Here is a 25,944-nt window from a genome sequence, read left to right on the forward strand (position 1 = left end):
TTATAACTGCAAGAACAAAAATTTTATTAACAAAAAACAAGAGCGGTTGTGCCCACCATAAGCCCAGGAGAGCGCTCTGGATTCTGGCTGAAGTCATGTTCAGGACTAACCCAACTTTTGAAAAGTACAGATCAGAGATGGGGTGACCTGCAACAACGGAAGGGGCCTCGGATTCATACTCCATTAAATAAAAGTGGTAAAAAAAGGCAACTCCATCGGGAAGATCAGGACACCAGGACGCCCGCAGAGCTTGGTTTGCTGCCAGGGCCGTCTCCGTGCTCTTTGGGCTGCTGCTTCTGGTTGTCCTCGCCCATGAGGCGGATGTTATGCTTCTCCCGATAATCATTGAGCTCGCGCCCCTTAGTCTGCAGCTGCGCACTCAGGGTCTCGATAATCTTATTAATCTGCAACGAGATGAGTTACAATGACTGATGTACAGATCTGCAGGGGAAGCACCAAAAGATGCTGCAGGAAACTCCCTAACACGATCCTCACCTGATCCTTATTATTCTGCAGAGCGGGGAGAACTTCTTTAACTGTCCGCTCCACCAACACCCCCCCGACCATCCGATAACATTTCCTGTCCTGATCCACGTCCTTCAGAGTGTCAATCACCAATCTATAGACAAGTAAAAGAAGGGGTTAACCATCAGCTTAGTAGATCACTGAGAACGCCGCCTATCCATCACCAGAGATCAGCGGTGACATCACTGAGAACACCTCCTATCCATCACCAGAGATCAGCAGTGACATCACTGAGAACACCTCCTATCCATCACCAGAGATCAGCGGTGACATCACTGAGAACACCTCCTATCCATCACCAGAGATCAGCGGTGACATCACTGAGAACACCGCCTATCCATCACCAGAGATCAGCGGTGACATCACTGAGAACACCTCCTATCTATCACCAGAGATCAGCAGTGACATCACTGAAAACACCTCCTATCCATCACCAGAGATCAGCGGTGACATCCCTGAGAACACCTCCTATCCATCACCAGAGATCAGCAGTGACATCCCTGAGAACACCTCCTATCCATCACCAGAGATCAGCAGTGACATCACTGAGAACACCGCCTATCCATCACCAGAGATCAGCGGTGACATCACTGAGAACACCTCCTATCTATCACCAGAGATCAGCAGTGACATCACTGAGAACACCTCCTATCCATCACCAGAGATCAGCGGTGACATCACTGAGAACACCTCCTATCCATCACTAGAGATCAGCGGTGACATCACTGAGAACACCTCCTATCCATCACTAGAGATCAGCGGTGACATCACTGAGAACACCGCCTATCCATCACCAGAGATCAGCGGTGACATCACTGAGAACACCGCCTATCCATCACCAGAGATCAGCGGTGACATCACTGAGAACACCGCCTATCCATCACCAGAGATCAGCGGTGACAACACTGAGAACACCACCTATCCATCACCAGAAATCAGCGGTGACATCACTGAGAACACCTCCTATCCATCAGCAGTGACATCACTGAGAACACCACCTATCCATCACCAGAGATCAGCGGTGACATCACTGAGAACACCTCCTATCCATCACCAGAGATCAGCGGTGACATCACTGAGAACACCTCCTATCCATCACCAGAGATCAGCGGTGACATCACTGAGAACACCTCCTATCCATCACCAGAGATCAGCGGTGACATCACTGAGAACACCTCCTATCCATCACCAGAGATCAGCGGTGACATCACTGAGAACACCTCCTATCCATCACCAGAGATCAGCGGTGACATCACTGAGAACACCTCCTCTCCATCACCAGAGATCAGCAGTGACATCACTGAGAACACCTCCTATCCATCACCAGAGATCAGCGGTGACATCACTGAGAACACCTCCTATCCATCACCAGAGATCAGCAGTGACATCACTGAGAACACCTCCTATCCATCACCAGAGATCAGCGGTGACATCAATGAGAACACCAACTATCCATCACCAGAGATCAGCAGTGACATCACTGAGAACACCTCCTATCCATCACCAGAGATCAGCGGTGACATCACTGAGTACACCTCCTATCCATCACCAGAGATCAGCAGTGACATCACTGAGAACACCTCCTATCCATCACCAGAGATCAGAGGTGACATCACTGAGAACACCTCCTATCCATCACCAGAGATCAGCGGTGACATCACTGAGAACACCTCCTATCCATCACCAGAGATCAGAGGTGACATCACTGAGAACACCGCCTATCCATCACCAGAGATCAGCGGTGACATCACTGAGAACACCGCCTATCCATCACCAGAGATCAGCAGTGACATCACTGAGAACACCTCCTATCCATCACCAGAGATCAGAGGGGACATCACTGAGAACACCTCCTATCCATCACCAGAGATCAGCGGTGACATCACTGAGAACACCTCCTATCCATCACCAGAGATCAGAGGTGACATCACTGAGAACACCTCCTATCCATCACCAGAGATCAGCGGTGACATCACTGAGAACACCGCCTATCCATCACCAGAGATCAGCGGTGACATCACTGAGAACACCTCCTATCCATCACCAGAGATCAGCAGTGACATCACTGAGAACACCTCCTATCCATCACCAGAGATCAGCAGTGACATCACTGAGAACACCTCCTATCCATCACCAGAGATCAGCAGTGACATCACTGAGAACACCGCCTATCCATCACCAGAGATCAGCAGTGACATCACTGAGAACACCTCCTATCCATCACCAGAGATCAGAGGTGACATCACTGAGAACACCTCCTATCCATCACCAGAGATCAGCAGTGACATCACTGAGTACACCTCCTATCCATCACCAGAGATCAGCGGTGACATCACTGAGTACACCTCCTATCCATCACCAGAGATCAGCAGTGACATCACTGAGAACACCTCCTATCCATCACCAGAGATCAGAGGTGACATCACTGAGAACACCTCCTATCCATCACCAGAGATCAGCGGTGACATCACTGAGAACACCTCCTATCCATCACCAGAGATCAGAGGTGACATCACTGAGAACACCGCCTATCCATCACCAGAGATCAGCGGTGACATCACTGAGAACACCGCCTATCCATCACCAGAGATCAGCAGTGACATCACTGAGAACACCTCCTATCCATCACCAGAGATCAGCGGTGACATCACTGAGAACACCTCCTATCCATCACCAGAGATCAGCGGTGACATCACTGAGAACACCGCCTATCCATCACCAGAGATCAGCAGTGACATCACTGAGAACACCTCCTATCCATCACCAGAGATCAGCGGTGACATCACTGAGAACACTTCCTATCCATCACCAGAGATCAGCGGTGACATCACTGAGAACACCGCCTATCCATCACCAGAGATCAGCGTCTTATAAGTTGTTATATACAACTCCCCACCTAGTTTTGTTCCAAAAGTTGCTGATCACTTCTTTTCAGAAGATATTGAACAATTCTACTCACGTGTGTTCATTTAACTCCATCTCCAGCTCCGCTGCTTTGGAGGCTAATCCTCTCTGTTCCTGTCTCAGTCGATTAAATCCGGCCACCACCTGAAGGGGCAGAAACAAAAGAATTTACCAACACAGTAAATATTACAGCCCCTCATATGATATATTACAGCGGTGACATTACCGGCCCGCACATATAACATACAGTGCCTTGCGAAAGTATTCAGCCTCCTTGAATTTTTCAGCCTTTTCCCACATTTCAAGCTTCAAACATAAAGATAGAAACGTTAATGTTCTGGTGAAGAATCAACAACAAGTGACACAATTGTGAAGATGAAGGATATTTATTTCTTATTTTAAAACTTTTGTAAAAAAAAGAATAAACTGAATATTGGGGCGTGCAATATTATTCATCCCCTTTACTTTCAGTGCAGCAAACTCACTCCAGAAGGTGATTGAGGATCTCTGAATGATCCAATGTTGTCCTAAATGACTGATGATGATAAATATAAGCCCCTGTGTGTAATCAAGTCTCCGTATAATGCCCCTGCTCTGTGATAGCCTCAGTGTTCTGTATAAAGCACAGAGAGCATCATGAAGACCAAGCAACACAACAGGCAGGTCCAGGATACTGTTGTGGAGAAGTTTAAAGCCGGATTTGGTAACAAAAAGATTTCCAAAACTTTAAACATCCCAAGGAGCACTGTGCAAGCGATCATATTGAAATGGAAGGAGGATCATACCACTGCAAATCTACCAAGACCCGGCCGTCCATCCACACTGTCATCTCACACAAGGAGAAGACTGATCAGAGATGCAGCCAAGAGGCCCATGATCCCTCTGGATGATCTGCAGAGATCTACAGCTGAGGGGGGAGAGTCTGTCCATAGCACAACAATCAGTCTACACTGCACAAATCTGGCCTTTATGGAAGAGTGGCAAGAAGAAAACCATTTCTCTAAGATATCCATAAAAAGTGTTGTTTAAAGTTTGCCACAAGCCACCTGGAGACACCAAACATGTGGAAGAAGGTGCTCTGGTCAGATGAAACCAATAATCAAACTTTTTGGGCACAATGCCAAACGATATGTAACAGCAACACAGCTCATCACCCTGAACACACCATCCCCACTGTCAAACATGGTGGTGGCAGCATCATGGTTTGGGCCTGCTTTTCTTCAGCAGGGACAGGGAAGATGGTTAAAATTGATGGGAAGATGGATGGAGCCAAATACAGGACCATTCTTGAAGAAAACCTGTTGGAGTCTGCAAAAGACCTGAGACTGGGACGGAGATTTGTCTTCCAACAAGACAATGATCCAAAACATAAAGCAAAATCTACAGTGGAATGGTTCACAAATAAACGTATCCAGGTGTTAGAATGGCCAAGTCACAGTCCAGACCTGAACACAATCGAGAACCTGTGGAAAGAGCTGAAAACTGCTGTTCACAAACGCCTCCATCCAACCTCACTCAGCTCCAGCTGTTTACAAAGGAAGAATGGGCGAGAATTTCAGCATCTCCATGTGCAAAACTGATAGACACATCCCCCAAGAGACTGTGCTGTAATCACAGCAAAAGGGGGCGCTACAAAGTATTAACTTAAAGGGGACGAATAATATTGCACACCCCAAGTTTCAGTTATATATTTTTCACAAAATTTTAAAATAAGCAATAAATTTCGTTCATCTTCACAATTGTGTCCACTTGTTGTTGATTCTTCACCAGAACATTAACATTTTATCTTTATATGTTTGAAGCCTGAAATGTGGGAAAAGGTTGAAAAATTCAAGGGGGACGAATACTTTAGCAAGGTACTGTATATTACAGAGGTGACATCACCGCTCCTCACATATAATGATACAAGTTTGGGCGCCCCTATTAATGTAACCTTTTTTCTTTATAACAATTTGGGTTTTTGCTATTTCAGTCTCATATATCTAATAACTGATGGACTGAGTAATATTTCTGGATTGAAATGAGGTTTATTGTATTAACAGAAAATGTGCAATCCGCATTTAAACAAACTTTGACAGGTGCATAAGTATGGGCACCTCAACATAAAAGTGACATTTATATTTTGTAGATCCTCCTTTTGCAGAAATCACAGCCTCTAGTCGCTTCCTGTAGCTGTTAATGAGTTCCTGGATCCTGGATGAAGGTTTATTTGACCATTCCTGGTTACAAAACAATTCCAGTTCAGTTACGTTTGATGGTCGCCGAGCATGGACAGCCGCTTCACATCATCCCACAGATTTTCAATGATATTCAGGTCTGGGGACTGGGATGGCCATTCCAGAACATTGTAATTGTTCCTCTGCATGAATGCCTGAGTAGATTAGGAGCGGTGTTTTGGATCATTGTCTTGCTGAAATATCCATCCCCTGCGTAACTTCAACTTCGTCACTGATTCTTGCACATTATTGTCAAGAATCTGCTGATACTGAGTTGAATCCATGCGACCCTCAACTTTAACAAGATTCCCGGTGCCGGCATTGGCCACACAGCCCCAAAGCATGATGGAACCTCCACCAAATTTTACTGTGGGTAGCAAGTGCTTTTCTTGGAATGCTGTGTTTTTTTGTCTCCATGCATAACGCCTTTTTGTATGACCAAACAACTCAATCTTTGTTTCATCAGTCCACAGGATCTTCTTCCAAAATGTAACTGGCTTGTCCAAATGTGCTTTTGCATACCTCAGGCGACTCTGTTTGTGGCGTGCTTGCAGAAATGGCTTCTTTCACATCACTCTCCCATACAGATTCTCCTTGTGCAACGTGCGCTGTATTGTTGACCGATGCACATTGACACCATCTGCAGCAAGATGATGCTGCAGGTCTTTGGAGGTGGTCTGTGGATTGTCCTTGACTGTTCTCACCATTCGTCTTCTCTGCCTGATATTTTTCTTGGCCTGACACTTCTGGGCTTAACAAGAACTGTACCTGTGTTCTTCCATTTCCTTACTATGTTCCTCACAGTGGAAACTGACAGTGTAAATCTCTGAGACAACTTTTTGTACCTTCCCCTGAACAACTATGTTGAATAATCTTTGTTTTCAGATCATTTGAGAGTTGTTTTGAGGAGCCCATGATGCCACTCTTCTTAGGAGATTCAAATAGGAGAACAACTTGCAAGTGGCCACCTTAAATACCTTTTCTCATGATTGGATACACCTGCTGTGAGGCAAATCCCGGGATATGAAGATGAATTATGACTCCAGTCATAATCCCTCATCACTCCCTGGCAGTGCCCCCTCCCTTCTTGTCCTCAGTGTTCCACTTACACCTCCATGGCCATGTCCTGTGATATGGAGATGAGGTGGTGTGGGAACAATGGACACAGGATGACTCCCTGCCGTCACCCTGTAGTAGGAGCTGCTAGCTAGTTAGCAAGGCTATGGAAATAGCCAGACAGAACGACTCCAGTAAAAAATGGTTCATATCTCGCAAGCCATATTTCCGATAAATATGGCAACCATAAAAATGGTGTCTCCGCATGCGGACGATGCCGGCACACCCTTTTTATGGGAGCAGGACATTGGGAAATGCCCCAGGCGTGATATCAGCCAATGGGGAACTGGCAGACAGGTCATGAGTCCCCTCGTTCTGTAGCTAAATTCATAACTGTCACAATGAGAGCATTGGCGTCCGCCTACGACGCTCCCAGGCAAAGTTATGGCCCATATTCCATGTTGTGGATTGTCCATAACTCAAGCCAGGGGTGGAGCAGTGCTTCCCTGTGAGGTCACTAAGGTAGGAGGGGACCTGGATCTGCCCAGGTTGATAACCCTACTTCGGCCATTTTCCAGTGTTCTTTTCGCTGGGGGCACGTGTAGGAAACATCTGTGGGAAGGATCCTAGAAACCTGGCCTACAGCGCCCCCCTGTGGCCAGACGCAACAAGGTAACTGCTGGAACTGTGTATGCCTGTTTGTAACCCATGCTTTGATTGTAACTGTACTCTGACATATGTATATTCTGTAGATTCCCTATTGTATATATTGTAGTTTCTAGTGTGCTTTAGGCTGATTAAATTATATAATTAATCTTGGGCTGTTCTGTTATCTCGATCTTGAATCCCACGTCTGTGTGTTCGGCTAATAGTTACCGTAAATCGGTTGGTGGCAGCGAATTGTGCCAAGGATTATTGTGGGGAGGCCAGTGAGATTCGGGGAGATTTTATATATTCCGCCCGCGGAGGTCGGGGGAATATATACCTTACTCTCACCGGGGACCCTTCAATAATCGGCATAAGTAGTATAGCGGCCTCCTTGCTTATGGTCGGGCAATTCCATAATTGGCCTGACTATAAGAGGGGCGCTAGAGAGCGCGTCACGTGCTCTGTCTGTCGGTCGGGAGGTATAAAGGAGGGGTGACCCCCACTTGTTACCCCCCGATTGTGACGTACTGGTAGCCAGCGCGGGGGATTTCTGAGTGACCCCCCCGGTGGTTTGTGACATATTGGTGGCATAGCGGTGGGATCGAGATAATAGTGTGTGTGAGTGTGAGACCCATACTCCCAGACACTAAAGACTGCCTGCAGCAGCTGTGGCTGCTGGGGTCTTCAGACTAGCTCAACACTAGAGTGTCAGAGTGCAGATACTGTAAGGTGTGTGGAGGCATCAGGTGTCAGTTCTGTGTCAGTGACCAAAAGTCTGCAAGAATGGCTGATGGCACCAGGAGCAGAGCTATGCAACTGGCCAATGCTAAGGCAGGAGCCGAAGAGAGGGAGGACGGTGCTGTGGACAGCAATGAGGAGGTTGCCCACGAGTCCTCCAGGAGCTCGACGCCAGAAAACCGTTCTGCCGAGGACATTGCGCAACCTGGCACTGCTGGACAAGATGAGGAGGAGCTCACCCAAGGTTCCTCAACGAGCCAGATGCCAGCCCTCCGCTCTGAAAGGGACAGTGAATCGCCTAGCTCTGCAGCGTGCCGCAGATCACCACGTGCCATTCCACCGAGCCTGGGAGGCTCGGATAGCCTTCTTCAAATGGCTATGGCCCTTCTCCAGGCTGGAGACCAGAAGGGCTACAAGGAACTCCTGGCAGAGCGCAGGGCAGAGCGGCAGGCAGCGCGTGACGCTGAGGCTGCGGAGCGGCACGCAGAGCGTGAGGCTGCGGAGCGAGAGCGGCAGGCAGCGCGTGAAGAGCGAGAGCGACAGGCAGACCGTGACTACCAGCTGCAGCTAGCTCAGCTCCGGCCCTCATCAGCCACATGTGACCTTCGAGACACCAAACTTCCAAAGGTCCGTGTTGAGGACTTCCCAGTGCTGGAGAAGGATGGAGACTTGGACTCTTTCTTGACTGCTTTTGAACGGACTTGCTTGCAGCACCATCTGGACAAGGACCAGTGGGCCAAATACCTGACCCCCCGTTTAAGGGGTAAGGCCCTGGATATCCTTGGGGACTTGCCTGCTGAGGCAGATCAGGGCTACGACACCATCAAGCGGGCCCTGATCCAACAGTACAACCTCACTCCAGAGTCCTACCGCAAGAAGTTCCGGAGCCTACAGAAGGGACCAAAGGACTCCTGGGCTGACCACCGGCGGGCACTTGCCCGAGCTGCCGACCACTGGACCCAAGGCCTGCAGCTTTCCACCGGACCGGAGATCCTGGACTTGTTCATCACGGAGCAACTCTTGTGGAACTGCCCTGAGGATCTCCGCCAGTTCATCCGAGACCAGAAGCCAAAGGGGTCCACGGCTACAGCTGCCCTTGCCGATGACTACACCAACAACCGGGCCCCTGAGGCCAGGAGAGCGGCCACCAGCAGCACCTGGAGAGGGGGTAAGATGAATTCGGCGACTGCCCCACCTGCCCCTAGACTGCAGGGGGTGTCCCCCTCAACTCCCCTCTCCAGGCCCGTGGCGGAACCAAGACGGTGCCACCAGTGCAACCTACCTGGACACTTCAAGGCCATGTGCCCTCAGCGTCCCAAGGCCCCGGCTCCGTCCCCGTCCCAAGGGCCGCCCAAGGTGTATTGTGTGGGTGGGGGTGGTGGTAGGTCCCTGGACAGCTTCCAACCTGTCACCGTCGGCCGGTCTGTGACCATAGGACTGCGAGACAGCGCCTCGGAGGTGACTCTGGTGCGGCCTGAGATGGTGTCCCCCCAAGACTTGATCCCTGGAAAAACCCTCGCTGTCTCCGGGATTGGAGGCACTGACCCGGCGCTGCCTGTTGCTGACATTTATGTGGACTGGGGCGCAGGGCGGGGGGTGAGGGAGGTGGGGGTAACTGATCGGATCCCTGCAAACGTGCTACTTGGGACAGATTTGGGGCAGATAACCTCCCAGTTTGGGCCCCCCCCAAGGGCTGAACCTTCAGCCCGTACTGACATGACTCCTAACAATGTTAATGTGTTATCTATGAATGATGTAAGGGAGGAGGGAGTGAACTCTGATATTTCTGCTTGCATAGACACCATAGACACACACACAGCTGCAGCTGTGACAGGGGAGGGGGTCAGAGAAAGGTGTGACAATGCCTCTACAAGTAACCAGCCTGTGAGCTGGGATCTGTTGCCCTCTGCAGGGATAAGCAGAGAGCAGGGTGCTGCAGGGGGAGGACCAGTGTGTGGGGTGGGGGCTACCACAGCAAATGTGGGGTCCCCAGAGATTTCACAGCGGGGTTCTGTTGCTGCAGGAGGGGAACAGGCAGGTGAGATTGGGGCCGGTCCAGGAGCGGAAGTGCTCCCAGGTAAGATCTCGGTGCATGGTTCCCCCACAACCGGGGTGTCAGGAAGCCAGGTAGGTCTGCCTGAACCGGCGACTTGGTCAGGAACGGAGGAGGAGCAGGCACGACCCACGGTCGCAGCGGCTGTGGCCGCTGTCACCCGCAGTGGGAGTGCTGGAAGCCAAGGGGCCTCCCGGAGGTCCGATAGCTCTTCCCCTTCTGACCAAGTGGCAGCCGAGTCAGGTGGAGGCCAGGACACAGGTCCCGGGGTACTGACTGAAGATGTGACAGTCTCGTCGATTCTGGCCACATCTAGTCAGGGGTTTCAGGCAGCGTTAGAAGCTGACGACAGCCTGAAAGCTCTTAAGGAGCAGGCGGCACAGCCTCCCTCGGACTCGGACCCGGAGCGAGTGGTCTGGGACCAAGGACGGCTGTACCGGGCCACGGTCCAGCAGGGTTCACCGGAGGCGTGGCCCAGGGACCGACAGTTGGTGGTACCCTATCCGTTCCGGACGGAGTTGTTGCGGATCGCACATGAGATTCCGATGGCCGGACACCTAGGGATCGCTAAGACCAAGGCCAGGTTAAACCAGCATTTCTACTGGCCAAAAATGGGGGCCGATGTGGCTGCCTACTGCCGTTCGTGTGAAACCTGTCAGAGAGTGGGGAAGGCGGGGCCACGCCCCAAAGCCCCACTAGTATCTCTGCCAATCATCGATGAGCCTTTCAGGAGGGTGGCTGTGGATCTGGTCGGCCCGCTGGCCATCCCCAGCAGCTCCGGGAAACGCTTCCTACTGACGGTAGTGGACTATGCCACCCGGTACCCAGAAGCAGTGGCCTTGTCGTCCATTCGGGCTGACAAGGTGGCCACCGCATTGCTGGAGATTTTCTCCCGAGTGGGTTTTCCCCAGGAAATGCTCACTGACCGGGGGACCCAATTCATGTCCCAGCTGATGGAGGCCCTCTGTAAGCAAGTCCAGGTGCGACATCTGGTGGCCAGCCCGTACGATCCACAGACTAATGGCCTGTGCGAGCGGTTCAATGGCACCTTAAAGCAGATGCTTAAGATGTTGGTCGACTCCCATGGGCGTGACTGGGAGCGGTATCTCCCACACCTGTTATTTGCTTACCGGGAGGTTCCACAGGCCTCAACAGGATTCTCACCGTTTGAGCTCCTGTACGGGCGACGTGTGCGGGGCCCCCTGGCTCTGGTGAAAGAGGCTTGGGAAGGGGATTTGGCCACCCCTGGAGTGTCGGTTATCGAGTATGTCATGCGCTTCCGGGACAAAATGCAGGCCTTGACGCAACTGGTACACGACAATATGGCTCAAGCCCAGGCCGATCAGAAGCGTTGGTACGACCAGAACGCTTGTGAGAGGACCTACCAAGTGGGTCAAAAGGTGTGGGTACTGGTCCCCGTACCACAGGACAAGCTTCAGGCAGCCTGGGAAGGCCCATACCTCGTGTACCAGCAGCTCAACCCTGTGACGTACCTGGTCACCCTGGACCCTGCCCGTGGAAGGCGGAAGCCCTTCCATGTGAACATGATGAAGGCCCATCATGAGCGGGAGGCATGTGCGCTCCCCGTGTGCAACCTGCCCGAGGAGGGAGAAGCGGAAACCCTCTTGGATATGCTAGCCCAGGTTAGGGCAGGCGGATCCATTGAGGATGTGGAGGTTGGCCACCAGCTCTTGGAAGACCAACGGTCCCAGCTGTGGGCCACCCTCCTCCCCTTCCGGGGGTTGTTTACCAACCAGCCCGGAAGGACTGACTTGGCTGTCCATCACGTGGACACTGGGGATCATCCCCCGATCCGGCGTTCAGCATATCGGGTCTCCCTGGAGGTGCAGCAACACATGCGCCAGGAGATTGACGAGATGCTGAAGCTGGGGGTGATCCAGGCATCCAACAGCGCTTGGGCCTCGCCTGTAGTCCTCGTCCCTAAGAAGGACCGAACCACTCGGTTCTGCGTGGACTACAGGGGGCTCAATGCGGTCACGGTCGCCGATGCGTACCCAATGCCACGCATCGATGACCTGCTCGATCAGTTGGCCGGGGCTCAGTACCTGACCATCATGGATCTGAGCCGGGGATATTGGCAGATCCCCCTGACTCGCAAGGCCAGGGAACGCTCTGCCTTTATTACCCCATTTGGACTGTACGAGTCCACGGTGATGCCATTCGGGATGAGGAATGCCCCTGCCACTTTCCAGCGGATGGTCAACACCCTGCTCAAGGGACTTGAAGGGTACGCGGCCGCGTACCTGGATGACATTGCCGTCTTCAGTCCCACCTGGGAGGACCACCTAGAGCATCTAGCACAGGTGCTCAGGCGGATCCACCGGGCAGGTTTGACCATCAAGCCGGGAAAGTGTCAGCTGGCCATGAGCGAGGTCCAGTACCTCGGTCACCGGGTAGGTGGGAGAACACTGAAGCCCGAGCCTGAGAAAGTGGAAGCCATCGCATCCTGGCCCACCCCCAGGACCAAGAAGCAGGTGATGTCCTTCTTGGGGACCGCTGGGTACTATAGGAGGTTTGTTCCATGCTATAGTAGCCTGGCAAAGCCCTTGACGGACCTCACCAAGAAGAAGCTGCCCTCTGCAGTCGATTGGACAATGGACTGCGAGACAGCCTTCCGGGCCCTAAAGGACGCCCTGTCCAGCCCGCCCGTGCTACAGGCAGCCGACTTCACGCGGCCGTTTGTAGTACAGACCGACGCCAGTGACTTCGGCCTCGGTGCGGTGCTCAGCCAGGTGGACTCTGCGAGCCAAGAGCACCCAGTCTTGTACCTGAGCAGGAAGCTGTTACCAAGGGAAGTTGCCTATTCCACGATGGAGAAGGAGTGCCTGGCCATAGTGTGGGCCCTGCAGCGTCTGCAACCCTATCTATACGGGCGCCACTTCATCGTGGAGACGGACCACAATCCCCTCAGCTGGTTGCACACCGTCTCTGGGACGAATGGGCGATTGTTGCGATGGAGCCTTGCGCTCCAGCAATACAACTTCACCATTCGCCACAAAAGGGGCCGTGACCACGGTAACGCAGACGGGCTGTCCCGACAAGGAGAGGTCGCGGACGGGCGCACGGGGGAACACCGGAGTGTGCTGCCCCCTAGCGCCCTCAAAAGGGGGGAGGTGTGAGGCAAATCCCGGGATATGAAGATGAATTATGACTCCAGTCATAATCCCTCATCACTCCCTGGCAGTGCCCCCTCCCTTCTTGTCCTCAGTGTTCCACTTACACCTCCATGGCCATGTCCTGTGATATGGAGATGAGGTGGTGTGGGAACAATGGACACAGGATGACTCCCTGCCGTCACCCTGTAGTAGGAGCTGCTAGCTAGTTAGCAAGGCTATGGAAATAGCCAGACAGAACGACTCCAGTAAAAAATGGTTCATATCTCGCAAGCCATATTTCCGATAAATATGGCAACCATAAAAATGGTGTCTCCGCATGCGGACGATGCCGGCACACCCTTTTTATGGGAGCAGGACATTGGGAAATGCCCCAGGCGTGATATCAGCCAATGGGGAACTGGCAGACAGGTCATGAGTCCCCTCGTTCTGTAGCTAAATTCATAACTGTCACAATGAGAGCATTGGCGTCCGCCTACGACGCTCCCAGGCAAAGTTATGGCCCATATTCCATGTTGTGGATTGTCCATAACTCAAGCCAGGGGTGGAGCAGTGCTTCCCTGTGAGGTCACTAAGGTAGGAGGGGACCTGGATCTGCCCAGGTTGATAACCCTACTTCGGCCATTTTCCAGTGTTCTTTTCGCTGGGGGCACGTGTAGGAAACATCTGTGGGAAGGATCCTAGAAACCTGGTCTACAGCGCCCCCCTGTGGCCAGACGCAACAAGGTAACTGCTGGAACTGTGTATGCCTGTTTGTAACCCATGCTTTGATTGTAACTGTACTCTGACATATGTATATTCTGTAGATTCCCTATTGTATATATTGTAGTTTCTAGTGTGCTTTAGGCTGATTAAATTATATAATTAATCTTGGGCTGTTCTGTTATCTCGATCTTGAATCCCACGTCTGTGTGTTCGGCTAATAGTTACCGTAAATCGGTTGGTGGCAGCGAATTGTGCCAAGGATTATTGTGGGGAGGCCAGTGAGATTCGGGGAGATTTTATATATTCCGCCCGCGGAGGTCGGGGGAATATATACCTTACTCTCACCGGGGACCCTTCAATAATCGGCATAAGTAGTATAGCGGCCTCCTTGCTTATGGTCGGGCAATTCCATAATTGGCCTGACTATAAGAGGGGCGCTAGAGAGCGCGTCACGTGCTCTGTCTGTCGGTCGGGAGGTATAAAGGAGGGGTGACCCCCACTTGTTACCCCCCGATTGTGACGTACTGGTAGCCAGCGCGGGGGATTTCTGAGTGACCCCCCCGGTGGTTTGTGACACCTGCCTATGAAGTGCAAAGCGCAATGAGGTTACAAAACCAATTTAGTGCTTTAGTAAGTCAGTAACAAGTAGTTAGGAGTGTTCAAATCAAGAAATTGATAAGGGTGCCCATATTTTTGTACAGGTCAAATTTTGTTTAAATGCGGATTGCACATTTTCTGTTAGTACAATAAACCTCATTTCAATCCAGAAATATTACTCAGTCCATCAGTTATTAGATATATGACACTGAAATAGCAAACCCCCAAATTGTTATAAAGAAAAAAGGTTAACATTAATAGGGGGGCCAAAACTTTTTCATATGACTGTATTTTACAGCAGTGACATCCCCACTCCTCACATATAATGAGGATACCAGCTGTTGAACCTGGCGTTGCCTGGGATAATAACTGTGTGTGTCCACCAATATCGTATTACCTCACACACAAGCGTCTTATACTATTAATGTCCTTCGTTGCCTATAGCAACCAATCAAAGCTCCTATTAATGACCTGTAGCTCCCAGCTCCATTGACTTTAATGTAAGCAGGTTTCTAGAGATTAACTTGTGAGGGCTCATTCAGATGCCCATTCCGTCTGTCCTGGTCAGTTCCTGTTTTTTTGCGGACCCATGGACAGGACCATCTTGTCTTTTGTGTAGGATCAGATGCACACACAAGCGCTTCCATCAGTTCCTACATATACTGTAACACATCGGATGCCGTATGTCTGTTCCGTTATTATGGTATATGTCGTCTTCTGTTCTGTAATAACGGACCATGACTCAATACAAGTCATTGGGCCCGCAAAATCCCCAGAAGCCCTTCAACGTGACCTCCATCAGGTGCCCCTGCAGTCTGTGTCCCGCTCCCCCTCATCCCCACAGCTGCCCGCACTGCAACGTGTCAGCATCTGCCCGCACAGCAGCGCGGCGACCAGCTGCAGGGATGATGAGCGCTAACATCAGGTTGCCTCAGATTATTACCTGCTATGATGATCTCCTGCCCTCCTGACGTCAGCGCTCATCACTCACTTCTATGCCCGCTGCATTCTCACATCACCTCTCGCGAGCAGCCCGAGACTGTGACTAGCGGTATTGTGACATGCAGCTTGCGATATGTTGCATGATAATGCGGCAGGCTTGGAAGTCATTGATGAGCACTAACGTCAGGAGTGCAGCGGTTTCCATCACTGCAGGTAATGTACCTCGCTAACCTACTGACATCGGCGCTCGTCATCCCCTGCAGTGACCTGGCCTCACCTCATGATGTTAGCTCAGGTCACTGCACTACTCTCCCAGCCAATGGGGAATATTCTGTTCCTCATTGACTGGGACAGCGAGTATGGTATGGATCGTCGTGGGACCCCCTTATTGGATTACGACAGACTCTGATATGATTTTTCTTTTCAATAAATTGGTGAAGGAGGGAATGTGTTGGGGAGTTTTTTTTTCAAATAAAAATTTGTCTTTTTATATTACGGACTTAGTGATGTCGGGTATCTGATAGACGCTGTGACATCATAACCCCAGGGCTTGATGCCAGGTGACATTACACAGCTGGTATCAACCCCAAATATTACCCAGTTTGCCACCGCACCAGGAATAGCTGACTCGAAGCACCAGGATTGGCACATCTAATGGATGTGCCACTTCTGGGGCGGCTGCGGCCTGCTATTTTTAGGCTGGGGAGGGTCCGATAACCATGGACCTCCCTAGTCTGAGAATACCAGACCACAGCTGTCTGCTGTACCTTAGCTAGTGGTCCAATTTGGGGGGACGCCACATTTTTATTTTAAATTATTTATTTAATATAAAATAACAGCGTGGGGTGCCCTCTGTCTTGGATTACCAGCCAAGGTGAAGATAGGGGGACCTCACGTCGGTTTTTTATTTATTTTTTTGCTAAATACAAGGCAAAGCACCCTTTACTGCCACATAAAAGTCACCAAAGGGTGCAAGATTAAAAAATACTGGGGAGTGGGACATTATATATGTCTGTTATCTATCTCTCCATCCATCTTTCTAGCTGCTTCCATTTTTTTTGTGGTCCGCAAAAAAACCCCAAAAAAACGGAAGGCACACGGATCGTATACGGAACAGATATGGAAGTCACATAAATGTATCTGTGGAAAAAAACAAAACCATTTTTTGCAAACCACAAGAACAGGACGGTCGTGTGAATGTGGCCTAAAACGCGGGGTTACATTTCTCCCTAAAAATAGTCTATGGCGTTACCCGAGTCACATGAGGGGTCTGTGCAAAATGTCATGATTGGACATGTGACCGCGCGGATTCCTTTAGCGGATACTCACATACAGTACATACAGAAATGCACACACATATATATATATATTTACACACACATATACAGAATATACAGACACACACACGTAATATATATATATATATGTATATATATATATATATGTATATATATATATATATATATATATATATATATATATACACACACACACACATACACAGCTTTATATATTAGATTGCAGAGGTGACATCCCCGCTCCTCACGTGCAATGATATATCCAGCAGTGACGTCAGCACTGCCGCTGTATACGCCGTACCTGCTCCGCCGCTATCTGTTTGGCCGCCGCTGATGCCATATTTTCTTCTCTCTTCTCACGTTGGGATCGTTGCTGCACAGCCCGGAAGTGTCCGGTCACCTGACTTCCGGCTGCGGGTGGTCGCCATATTGAGCGCCGGATGTCGGGCTGCGGGCGGCTGTTGCGCTCTGGTCGCGTCATTGCCGGGTTCTGGTGAGTGACGTCACGTCATTCGGGTTTGTGGCCCTAAGATAGGAGGAGCTTGTGCGATGTGTAGTGTAGTGAATAGCCGTGTGTGGGCTGGGACTGCTGGTCCTTGTAGTGCAGCAGAAACTAGAATCATATTTGTCACGTAATTGACTACAGTGCGGGAGGTGACGCTTACAGGTGCTGACAACTCCTACGTGGATGACATCAACCTGCCATAAGTGTCTGACAAAGTCTTAAAACTTACTAACAACTTCCCTTATGTGCCTGACAACCTAATCTAAGTGCCTGACAACCTAATATAAGCGCCTGACAACCTAATATAAGCGCCTGACAACCTAATATAAGTGCCTGACAACCTAATATAAGTGCCTGACAACCTAATATAAGTGCCTGACAACCTAATATAAGTGCCTGACAACCTAATATAAGTGCCTGACAACCTAATATAAGTGCCTGACAACCTAATCTAAGTGCCCGACAACCTAATATAAGTGCCTGACAACCTAATATAAGTGCCTGACAACCTAATCTAAGTGCCTGACAACCTAATATAAGTGCCTGACAACCTAATATAAGTGCCTGACAACCTAATATAAGTGCCTGACAACCTAATATAAGTGCCCGACAACCTAATATAAGTGCCCGACAACCTAATATAAGTGCCTGACAACCTAATATAAGTGCCTGACAACCTAATATAAGTGCCTGACAACCTAATATAAGTGCCTGACAACCTAATATAAGTGCCTGACAACCTAATATAAGTGCCTGACAACCTAATATAAGTGCCTGACAACCTAATATAAGTGCCTGACAACCTAATATAAGTGCCTGACAACCTAATCTAAGTGCCTGACAACCTAATATAAGTGCCTGACAACCTATTATAAGTGCCTGACAACCTAATCTAAGTGCCTAACAACCTAATCTAAGTGCCTGACAACCTAATCTAAGTGCCTGACAACCTAATATAAGTGCCTGACAACCTAATATAAGTGCCTGACAACCTAATATAAGTGCCTGACAACCTAATCTAAGTGCCTGACAACCTAATCTAAGTGCCTGACAACCTATTATAAGTGCCTGACAACCTAATATAAGTGCCTGACAACCTAATATAAGTGCCTGACAACCTAATCTAAGTGCCTGACAACCTAATCTAAGTGCCTGACAACCTATTATAAGTGCCTGACAACCTAATATAAGTGCCTGACAACCTAATATAAGTGCCTGACAACCTAATATAAGTGCCTGACAACCTAATATAAGTACCTGACAACCTATTATAAGTGCCTGACAACCTAATATAAGTACCTGACAACCTAATATAAGTACCTGACAACCTAATATAAGTGCCTGACAACCTAATATAAGTGCCCGACAACCTAATATAAGTGCCTGACAACCTAATATAAGTGCCTGACAACCTAATATAAGTGACTGACAACCTAATATAAGTGCCTGACAACCTAATATAAGTGCCTGACAACCTAATATAAGTGACTGACAACCTAATATAAGTGCCTGACAACCTAATATAAGTGCCTGACAACCTATTATAAGCAGGGCTGTGGAGTCGGAGTCGTGGAGTCGGAGTCGGAGTCGGAGCTCATTTTGGTGGAGTCGGAGTCGGAGTTGGAGTCGGTATAAAATGCACCGACTCCGACTCCTAAAATATATAATAAATTGGGGACAGGAGTGCAATGCAGAATGTGCTGAATATTTTACTAAATAATAACATTTAGTATAATGCTTATATTTAAGTGAAAAATTTATTGTAGTACAATGTGAACATCAGACATTTAATTGTTTTTATGATACAATAATCAAGATATTTGGATAGAACATAAAATATTTATTGGATACAACTTTAGAACACAAAAAACTAATAAATTGTAAATATGTAATATTATATATATATACACAGTGTATATACACACACAAGATATATATGTAATCTACTGTATATTACATAGTGTATTACATATTTACAATTTATTACAGTTTTTTGTGTTCTAAAGTTGTATCCAATAAATATATTTTATGTTCTATCCAAATATCTTGATTATTGTATCATAAAAATTATTAAATGTCTAATGTTCACATACACATATTCATGTACTACAATAAATTTTTCACCTAACTATAAGCAATATATGTAGGAGTCGGAGTCGGAGCCGGAGTCGGAGTCGGAGCCGGAGTCGGAGTCGGTGCAAGAGAATTTGAGGAGTCGGAGTCGGAGTCGGAGTCGAAGGTTTGGCTTACCGACTCCACAGCCCTGATTATAAGTGCCTGACAACCTAATATAAGTGCCTGACAACCTAATATAAGTGCCTGACAACCTAATCTAAGTGCCTGACAACCTAATATAAGTACCTGACAACCTAATATAAGTGCCTGACAACCTAATATAAGTGCCTGACAACCTAATATAAGTGTCTGACAACCTAATATAAGTGCCTGACAACCTAATATAAGTGTCTGACAACCTAATATAAGTGCCTGACAACCTAATATAAGTGCCTGACAACCTAATATAAGTGCCTGACAACCTAATATAAGTACCTGACAACCTAATATAAGTGCCTGACAACCTAATATAAGTGCCTGACAACCTAATATAAGTGCCTGACAACCTAATATAAGTGCCTGACAACCTAATATAAGTGACTGACAACCTAATATAAGTGCCTGACAACCTAATATAAGTGCCTGACAACCTAATATAAGTGCCTGACAACCTAATATAAGTGCCTGACAACCTATTATAAGTGCCTGACAACCTAATATAAGTGCCTGACAACCTAATATAAGTGCCTGACAACCTATTATAAGTGCCTGACAACCTAATATAAGTGCCTGACAACCTAATATAAGTGCCTGACAACCTATTATAAGTGCCTGACAACCTAATATAAGTGCCTGACAACCTAATATAAGTGCCCGACAACCTAATATAAGTGCCCGACAACCTAATCTAAGTGCCCGACAACCTAATCTAAGTGCCCGACAACCTAATCTAAGTGCCCGACAACCTAATCTAAGTGCCCGACAACCTAATCTAAGTGCCCGACAACCTAATCTAAGTGCCCGACAACCTAATCTAAGTGCCCGACAACCTAATCTAAGTGCCCGACAACCTAATCTAAGTGCCCGACAACCTAATCTAAGTGCCCGACAACCTAATCTAAGTGCCCGACAACCTAATCTAAGTGCCCGACAACCTATTATAAGTGCCCGACAACCTAATATAAGTGCCCGACAACCTAATATAAGTGCCCGACAACCTATTATAAGTGCCTGACAACCTATTATAAGTGCCCGACAACCTAATCTAAGTGCCCGACAACCTAATCTAAGTGCCCGACAACCTAATCTAAGTGCCCGACAACCTAATCTAAGAGCCCGACAACCTAATCTAAGTGCCCGACAACCTAATCTAAGTGCCCGACAACCTAATCTAAGTGCCCGACAACCTAATCTAAGTGCCCGACAACCTAATCTAAGTGCCCGACAACCTAATCTAAGTGCCCGACAACCTATTATAAGTGCCCGACAACCTAATATAAGTGCCCGACAACCTAATATAAGTGCCCGACAACCTATTATAAGTGCCTGACAACCTATTATAAGTGCCTGACAACCTAATATAAGTGCCTGACAACCTATTATAAGTGCCTGACAACCTAATATAAGTGCCTGACAACCTAATATAAGTGCCTGACAACCTAATATAAGTGCCTGACAACCTAATATAAGTGCCTGACAACCTAATAAAAGTTCCTGACAACCTAATATAAGTGCCTGACAACCTAATATAAGTGCCTGACAACCTAATATAAGTGCCTGACAACCTAATATAGGTACCTGACAACCTAATATAAGTGCCTGACAACCTAATATAAGTACCTGACAACCTAATATAAGTACCTGACAACCTAATATAAGTACCTGACAACCTAATATAAGTACCTGACAACCTATTATAAGTGCCTGACAACCTAATATAAGTACCTGACAACCTAATATAAGTGCCTGACAACCTAATATAAGTGCCTGACAACCTATTATAAGTGCCTGACAACCTATTATAAGTGCCTGACAACCTAATATAAGTGCCTGACAACCTAATATAAGTGCCTGACAACCTAATATAAGTTCCTGACAACCTAATATAAGTGCCTGACAACCTAATATAAGTGCCTGACAACCTAATATAAGTGCCTGACAACCTCCTATAAGTGTCTGACAACCTCCTATAAGTGTCTGACAACCTCCTATAAATGACTGACAATCTCCTATAAGTGACTGACAACCTCCTATAAGTGACTGACAACCTAATATAAGTACCTGACAACCTAATATAAGTGCCTGACAACCTAATATAAGTGCCTGACAACCTAATATAAGTGCCTGACAAGCTAATATAAGTGCCTGACAACCTAATATAAGTGCCTGACAACCTAATATAAGTGCCTGACAACCTATTATAAGTGCCTGACAACCTAATATAAGTGCCTGACAACCTAATATAAGTGCCTGACAACCTATTATAAGTGCCTGACAACCTAATATAAGTGCCTGACAACCTAATATAAGTGCCTGACAACCTATTATAAGTGCCTGACAACCTAATATAAGTGCCTGACAACCTAATATAAGTGCCCGACAACCTAATATAAGTGCCCGACAACCTAATCTAAGTGCCCGACAACCTAATCTAAGTGCCCGACAACCTAATCTAAGTGCCCGACAACCTAATCTAAGTGCCCGACAACCTAATCTAAGTGCCCGACAACCTAATCTAAGTGCCCGACAACCTAATCTAAGTGCCCGACAACCTAATCTAAGTGCCCGACAACCTAATCTAAGTGCCCGACAACCTAATCTAAGTGCCCGACAACCTATTATAAGTGCCCGACAACCTAATATAAGTGCCTGACAACCTAATATAAGTGCCTGACAACCTAATATAAGTGCCTGACAACCTAATATAGGTACCTGACAACCTAATATAAGTGCCTGACAACCTAATATAAGTACCTGACAACCTAATATAAGTACCTGACAACCTAATATAAGTACCTGACAACCTATTATAAGTGCCTGACAACCTAATATAAGTACCTGACAACCTATTATAAGTGCCTGACAACCTAATATAAGTGCCTGACAACCTAATATAAGTGCCTGACAACCTAATATAAGTGCCTGACAACCTATTATAAGTGCCTGACAACCTATTATAAGTGCCTGACAACCTATTATAAGTGCCTGACAACCTAATATAAGTGCCTGACAACCTAATATAAGTGCCTGACAACCTAATATAAGTTCCTGACAACCTAATATAAGTGCCTGACAACCTAATATAAGTGCCTGACAACCTAATATAAGTGCCTGACAACCTAATATAAGTGCCTGACAACCTCCTATAAGTGTCTGACAACCTCCTATAAGTGTCTGACAACCTCCTATAAATGACTGACAATCTCCTATAAGTGACTGACAACCTCCTATAAGTGACTGACAACCTCCTATAAATGACTGACAATCTCCTATAAGTGACTGACAACCTCCTATAAGTGACTGACAACCTAATATAAGTGCCTGACAACCTAATATAAGTGCCTGACAACCTATTATAAGTGCCTGACAACCTATTATAAGTGCCTGACAACCTAATATAAGTGCCTGACAACCTAATATAAGTGCCTGACAACCTAATATAAGTGCCTGACAACCTAATATAAGTGCCTGACAACCTATTATAAGTGCCTGACAACCTAATATAAGTGCCTGACAACCTAATCTAAGTGCCCGACAACCTAATCTAAGTGCCCGACAACCTAATCTAAGTGCCCGACAACCTAATCTAAGTGCCCGACAACCTAATCTAAGTGCCCGACAACCTAATCTAAGTACCCGACAACCTATTATAAGTGCCTGACAACCTAATCTAAGTGCCTGACAACCTAATCTAAGTGCCCGACAACCTAATCTAAGTGCCCGACAACCTATTATAAGTGCCTGACAACCTAATATAAGTGCCTGACAACCTATTATAAGTGCCTGACAACCTAATATAAGTGCCTGACAACCTAATATAAGTGCCTGACAACCTAATATTAGTACCTTACAACCTAATATAAGTGCCTGACAACTTCCAATAAGTGTCTGCCAAGCTCCTATAATTGACTGACAACCTCCTATAAGTGTCTGACAACCTCCTATAAGTGTCTGACAACCTCCTATAAATGACTGACAACCTCCTATAAATGACTGACAATCTCCTATAAGTGACTGACAACCTCCTATAAGTGACTGACAACCTCCTATAAGTGACTGACAACCTCCTATAAGTGTCTGACAACCTCCTATAAATGACTGACAATCTCCTATAAGTGACTGACAACCTCCTATAAGTGACTGACAACCTCCTATAAGTGACTGACAACCTCCTATAAATGACTGACAACCTCCTATAAGTGTCTGACAACCTCCTATAAATGACTGACAACCTCCTATAAGTGTCTGACAATCTCCAAAAAATCTGACAACCTCCTATAAGTGACTGACAACCTCCTATAAGTGACTGACAACCTCCTATAAGTGACTGACAACCTCCTATAAGTGACTGACAACCTCCTATAAATGACTGACAACCTCCTATAAATGACTGACAACCTCCTATAAGTGTCTGACAACCTCCTATAAATGACTGACAACCTCCTATAAGTGTCTGACAATCTCCAAAAAATCTGACAACCTCCTATAAGTGACTGACAACCTCCTATAAGTGACTGACAACCTCCTATAAGTGACTGACAACCTCCTATAAGTGACTGACAACCTCCTATAAGTGACTGACAACCTCCTATAAGTGTCTGACAACCTCCTATAAATGACTGACAACCTCCTATAAATGACTGACAACCTCCTATAAGTGTCTGACAACCTCCTATAAATGACTGACAATCTCCTATAAGTGACTGACAACCTCCTATAAATGACTGACAACCTCCTATAAGTGACTGACAACCTCCTATAAGTGACTGACAACCTCCTATAAGTGTCTGACAACCTCCTATAAGTGACTGACAACCTCCTATAAGTGTCTGACAACCTCCTACAAGTGACTGACAACCTCCAAAGAATCTGACATCCTATAAATAACTGACAACCTCCCATAAACATTTATAAAGCGTTCCGGTTTGATGCTTTCTGGCGCTGTGATTGGCTGAGGCTCGTAGGGGCGGGGTGACGGGCTCTTGTCCTGCGGCCTGGCTCGGAGGCCATTGGTGGTGATGGCGGTGTGTTCTGTGCAGGGGCAGGAGGATGTCGTCCTCGGTGGCCGCCCAGAAGCCGCTGATCGCCGTCTGCCAGATGACGTCCACATCAGACAAGGAGGAGAATTTCTCCACGTGTTGGCGGCTGGTCCAGGAGGCCTCCGCCCGCCGCGCCTGCATGGTGTTCCTCCCGGAGGCCTGTGATTACATTGGTGGCAGCACTGAGGAGACGCTCCATCTGGCTGAGACCCTCCAAGGTGACCTCATACAGCGCTACAGCGGCCTGGCCAGGTAAGTGGCGCTCCGGCGGGGGCAGCCGGGGCTCGGGCAGCTCTGTGCCGCCTCCCATCTGACCCCCGTGTTACCGCTTCTCTAAGGGATTGCAGGGTCTGGTTGTCTCTCGGAGGATTTCACGAGAAGGGAAGTGACTGGGACAAGGACCGGAGGATTTCAAACTCCCACGTGATCCTAGATGCTGCAGGTAAGAGCGTGTCCTCCAGCCACACCCAGAGCTGCACACACAGTTCTGCCGACAGCTACAGCTCTGGGGGTGTGTGGAGTAGAGTCCCATCCCAGCCTCTCTACGTTGCGGATAGGACAGATCGTATCCGTCTACCGTAAAGCGCACCTGTTTGATGTGGAGCTGCAGAGCGGCATCACCCTGCGGGAGAGCGGATTCACCGTCCCAGGGGCGGAGATCGTACCACCTGTCAGCACCCCGGGGGGGAAGGTAAGGAAAGCGCTGACACAAAGCCACGCCGTCCCAGCTGTGTCTGACGGCTGCTCCCTCTCCTAGGTTGGGCTGGCGGTTTGCTACGACTTGCGGTTCCCAGAAATGTCTTTGGCGTTGTCCAGGGAAGGAGCTGAGATTCTCACCTACCCCTCAGCCTTCACTGTCACCACCGGGCTGGCTCACTGGGAGGTACGTCTCCACGAGTGCTGAGATACAGCTGATTAGATACAGTCTGATACTCATCCCATCCTCTGTCCTGCAGGTCTTACTGAGAGCTCGCGCCATAGAGAACCAGTGCTACGTGGTGGCAGCGGCACAGACCGGGGCGCACAATGCACGCAGGACGTCGTATGGCCACGCCATGGTTGTAGATCCGTGGGGGGTAGTGGTAGCGCAGTGCACGGACGGCACCGGCCTGTGCTATGCAGAGATCGACCTGCCATATCTCCAGCGGGTGCGGAGGGAGATGCCGGTGCAGGATCACCGCCGCCCCGACCTGTACCGCACCATCACCAGCAAGACACCGGGCTGAGATACAAGACGATGGAGGACACAAAAATCATATACACAGTGTAATCTGCACAGGACAGAAATAAATGGAGGCTGTGATTATAAA

General features: G+C 48.2%; 2 protein-coding genes across 3 annotated transcripts; one reads left to right on the plus strand and one right to left on the minus strand.

The window, feature by feature from the left end:
• On the minus strand, positions 1 to 17,298 carry PFDN2 (prefoldin subunit 2). The gene is made up of 4 exons (XM_075331015.1): positions 17,118 to 17,298; positions 3,485 to 3,573; positions 496 to 619; positions 1 to 404 (listed from the first exon to the last, which is right to left on the minus strand). Exons 1-4 carry the CDS (start codon positions 17,295 to 17,297, stop codon positions 225 to 227), a joined length of 573 nt encoding a protein of 190 aa, XP_075187130.1. The 5' UTR covers position 17,298; the 3' UTR covers positions 1 to 224.
• On the plus strand, positions 17,207 to 25,944 carry NIT1 (nitrilase 1). Of its 2 annotated transcripts, none has more exons than XM_075331013.1 (6): positions 17,207 to 17,309; positions 24,635 to 24,886; positions 24,973 to 25,076; positions 25,192 to 25,325; positions 25,392 to 25,517; positions 25,591 to 25,944. In XM_075331013.1, exons 1-6 carry the CDS (start codon positions 17,257 to 17,259, stop codon positions 25,858 to 25,860), a joined length of 939 nt encoding a protein of 312 aa, XP_075187128.1. In that variant the 5' UTR covers positions 17,207 to 17,256; the 3' UTR covers positions 25,861 to 25,944. The 2 variants fall into 2 exon arrangements, with proteins under 2 accessions (XP_075187128.1, XP_075187129.1); XM_075331014.1 differs by lacking the exon at positions 17,207 to 17,309 and adding an exon at positions 17,387 to 17,483.

Source organism: Anomaloglossus baeobatrachus, chromosome 12 (genome assembly GCF_048569485.1).
Source record: "Anomaloglossus baeobatrachus isolate aAnoBae1 chromosome 12, aAnoBae1.hap1, whole genome shotgun sequence".
Taxonomy (NCBI): Eukaryota; Metazoa; Chordata; class Amphibia; order Anura; family Aromobatidae; genus Anomaloglossus; species Anomaloglossus baeobatrachus.